The 4,091-nt window shown below is 40.5% G+C and overlaps 1 protein-coding gene across 1 annotated transcript; it reads right to left on the bottom strand.

Moving 5' to 3' along the window:
- Positions 1–866: 866 nt before the first annotated feature.
- On the bottom strand, positions 867–3,358 carry LOC137522506 (uncharacterized). Its single transcript, XM_068242579.1, has 2 exons — positions 1,580–3,358; positions 867–1,526 (listed from the first exon to the last, which is right to left on the bottom strand). The coding sequence occupies exon 1, from the start codon at positions 3,254–3,256 to the stop codon at positions 2,528–2,530; it is 729 nt and encodes a 242-aa protein (XP_068098680.1). The 5' UTR covers positions 3,257–3,358; the 3' UTR covers positions 867–1,526; positions 1,580–2,527.
- Between the last annotated feature and the right edge of the window lie 733 nt (positions 3,359–4,091).

Genomic DNA, 4,091 nt, shown 5'->3' with positions numbered 1-4,091 from the left:
TAATCTGTATGACCTACCCTATCACTACAGTCACTGTGAGTCTGTCTAACCCTACATCTCCTAACCTGTATGCCCTACCCTATCACTACAGTCACTGTGAGCCTGTCTATTCCTACATCTCCTAACCTGCGTGCCCTACCCTATCACTACAGTCACTGTAAGTCAGTCTATCCCTACATCTCCTAACCTGCATGCCCTACCCTATCACTACAGTCCCGGTGAGTCTGTCTAACCTTTTATCTCCTAACCTCTATGCTCTGCCTTATCACTGCAGTCAGTCAGTGAGTGTGTGTCTGTGTGCGTCACTCTACTTCAGGCAGGGTATGTCATTCAGTCGGTGTAAGTCTGTATGCCTGGCTGTGTGAAGGTGGACAATCATCATTAGACATTTGTAATAATTTAGACATTTGGTGTATGGAAAAATTGATTAAAACAAAAATCTATTAAAAATTAGGTCATTCTCAAATCTTTTTAGATCAATATATCAATAAAACATTAGTTAAGATAGCCTTTTCTTTTCTTGATTACCCAGGGGGCGCAGGGGTCGCCCGCCAGTTTGTGCAGGGTGGTACTCAGATAAAGGATCAATATTAGGGGGATATTGATTGTTTATCTGATCTCCAAAAATATCTAATAGTGTATGCCCAGCTTCATTGTGAACCCTGATTTGTCATTTGGTCAGTCTGTCAGTACAAACCTAATACACATTATTTTAAAAAAACAAACAAAAGAATGTTCAGAGAGAGGGGAGGAATTTTTTTTTTGTGGATTTTTTAACATTATGTATTTTTTTTTTTGGGGGGGGGGGGGGGGGTGCTGCAGCAACAACAAAAATGTAAAGATAAAGAGGAAAGTTATTGCCCTGAGTGAAGGATAATACTCACCTGGCATGTTTATTAGATACTCACCTAGCTTTGGTTTTTTGGGGAATACTTACCCAGACTGTTTTATAGATACTCACCTAGTTTTGTTTTTTTAGATACTTACCCAGACTGTTTTATAGATACTCACCTAGCTTTGTTTTTTTAGATACTTACCCAGACTGTTTTATAGATACTCACCTAGCTATGGTTTTTTTGGGGGGATACTTACCCAGACTGTTTTATAGATACTCACCTAGTTTTGTTTTTTTTAGATACTTACCCAGACTGTTTTATAGATACTCACCTAGCTTTGTTTTTTGGGGGAATACTTACCCAGACTGTTTTATAGATACTCACCTAGCTTTGTTTTTTTAGATACTTACCCAGACTGTTTTATAAATACACACCTATCTTTGTTTTTTTTAGATACTTACCCAGACTGTTTTATAAATACTCACCTATCTTTGTTTTTTTTAGATACTTACCCAGACTGTTTTATAGATACTCACCTAGCTTTGTTTTTTGGGGGGATACTTACCCAGACTGTTTTATAGATACTCACCTAGCTTTGTTTTTTTAGATACTTACCCAGACTGTTTTATAAATACTCACCTATCTTTGTTTTTTTTAGATACTTACCCAGACTGTTTTATAGATACTCACCTAGCTTTGTTTTTTGGGGGGATACTTACCCAGACTGTTTTATAGATACTCACCTAGTTTTGTTTTTTTTGGATACTTACCCAGACTGTTATATAGATACTCACCTAGCTTTGTTTTTTTGGGGGATACTTACCCAGACTGTTTTATAGATACTCACCTAGCTTTGTTTTTTTAGATACTTACCCAGACTGTTTTATAAATACTCACCTATCTTTGTTTTTTTTTAGATACTTACCCAGACTGTTTTATAGATACTCACCTAGTTTTTGTTTTTTTTGGATACTTACCCAGACTGTTTTATAGATACTCACCTAGCTTTGTTTTTTTGGGGGATACTTACCCAGACTGTTTTATAGATACTCACCTAGTTTTGTTTTTTTTAGATACTTACCCAGACTGTTTTATAGATACTTACCTAGCTTTGTATTTTTTAGATACTTACCCAGACTTTTTTTATAGATACTCACCAAGCTTTGTTTTTAGATACTAACCCAGCCTGTTTATTAGGCTGCTTGTAGAGGGGTGTTAAAGCTGAGCTAGATGTTTCAGCATGCAGACAGAGGCGATTAGGATGTTGGAGTGGAGCGGATAGATGTTTGCAGCGTGGAAGCAGAAGGTATGGCTTGGGTCGGGTGGACAATCCTTCTTACATGTAAATCATCACTAACCCAGGATGATGCCATTATGAGCTATTTTTATTCATTTATACATTTGATGGTATAGAAAAAAAAATTTGAACCCCCCAAAAGAAAATCTATTAAAAATTAGGGCATTAGCAAATGAATTCCACCTGCCGGTTGGTTATTAAGCAGCCAGTTCATTAATAAGTGGCTAGTGGCTTTCATTTGCTAGCATGGCATCTCATTCCTGAGTTAGTAAAGATTAACATGTTAGGAGAATTGTCAGCTACTACTTACGTGACCGGTGACTGTATCATTGCAGAGATGCTAGTGTTGCAGGTGATGGGAGGCAAGCAATGCAATGGAGAATCCACTCTAGCTTCAGGGCTTCCATTTAAAAGGTTTCACTGAAGGTTGTCCTGCTGGTTTGTAATCCTTGGGAAATTCAGTTATCTTCCTGTTGGTGAAGCACTGCAGCAGATGCGGTCTCATAAGTTGCTTGTTGTACACACACTCCGGGTTCCCATCTGCTGCCAGCAGCTCGTAGGCATTTGCAATGCAATGGATGACGCAGTCTTTGTTGGTGCTTGATTGTTGGTCCACCGCTAGATACTCCATGTTTTTTGTTGGGTCCTTCATGTAGTTTTTGTAGCTGTCTTTTATCTGCCTGATGGCCATACTTCCAAAAGCCATGGCCTTGTAGCTGTCTGCAACCACCACCTTTGTACCTTCACATGCGGTGACAAATCCATGCTGATGTTGGCAATCCACGTGGAACTGAACAGTGGGCACTGTTCTGGGTCTGACCGAAAAGCACACTGCTCTGATGCAAGGAAGACCAGTCGCATCCTGGAACTGTTGTCTCAAGAGTTTCACAGCCGCCTCTAACACTGCGCAGCGGAGCATCCCAGTGCCTTGGAGATCCATCTTGTCCTCCATGGTCAGCCGCAGGTCTGGCAGCCAGGGCTTTGGACCCCTCCGTCTTCTTTTCTTCGCCCTCTGCTTCCCTGTTGCGGCCTGGCTGCTGACAGCCGGCCCTCCTCTGCTCCTCTTCTTCCCCCTCCTCCTCGATGATCCCTGCCCATGGCTTGGGCCTGGTCCAGTCATCATGATGTCCTATTCAGTCCTCTTGTCAGGTTTTTCTTCTTCCAAAAGCCTTTTTTTTCTTCTAAGATATAAATTCAGCTGGAGACTCGCAAATTGCTGCAGTTTCCAATGGCATTTAACTGACTAATGACTTCCAACTGCCATCTTCGGCAGTTGAGCTCATGCCATCTTCAGCAGTTGAGCTCATGCCAGTGGTCTCATGCAGGCATATTTTGAATCCTGGTCAGTTGGGAGCCATGAGGATGATCTCATGCAGGCATTTTTTTTATCCTGGTCAGTTGGGAGATGGCTCATATGTCCAAATACTACTAATTCCTTACGTTTTCTCTACTGTTTACAAATTATGAAAATTTGTATCCACTTTTGTTAATAACTATATTATAATTTTGGATATAATTGTAATTCATGTATATTGGAAAACATTAGCTGTTATCTTGATTTATGGCAGGTGTACACTTAGCAGAAACACTAGCGTTGCGGAAAATGCTGTGTTTTTGCTGGTAATGGAAGTCTATGGGCCCGCAGGAAAAAACGCATATAAAAAAACGCATATGCATTTTCTAACAACGCGTTTTTAAAAACGCATGTTTTGTTGCATAATATAAAAAAATGCAGCAAAAATGCACATAATGAAAGTCAATGGAAATGCAATGGTATGCATTTTTCATGCGTTTTTTTATTATTGTTTTGTCATGTATTTCCGCTTCCTGTTGTCTTCCTAGTTATTTGCTTAACCCTCCTGGCGGTTTAAAAAAATCCGCCAGGGGGCAGCAAAGCAGCGGCATCCCCCCAGCCACTCCCATCCACCCCACAGCGCTGCCTGGCACTGATTGGCCAG

This window comes from Hyperolius riggenbachi, chromosome 6 (genome assembly GCF_040937935.1).
Source record: "Hyperolius riggenbachi isolate aHypRig1 chromosome 6, aHypRig1.pri, whole genome shotgun sequence".
Lineage (NCBI taxonomy): Eukaryota > Metazoa > Chordata > Amphibia > Anura > Hyperoliidae > Hyperolius > Hyperolius riggenbachi.
This window is presented reverse-complemented; position numbering and strand designations above follow the sequence as displayed.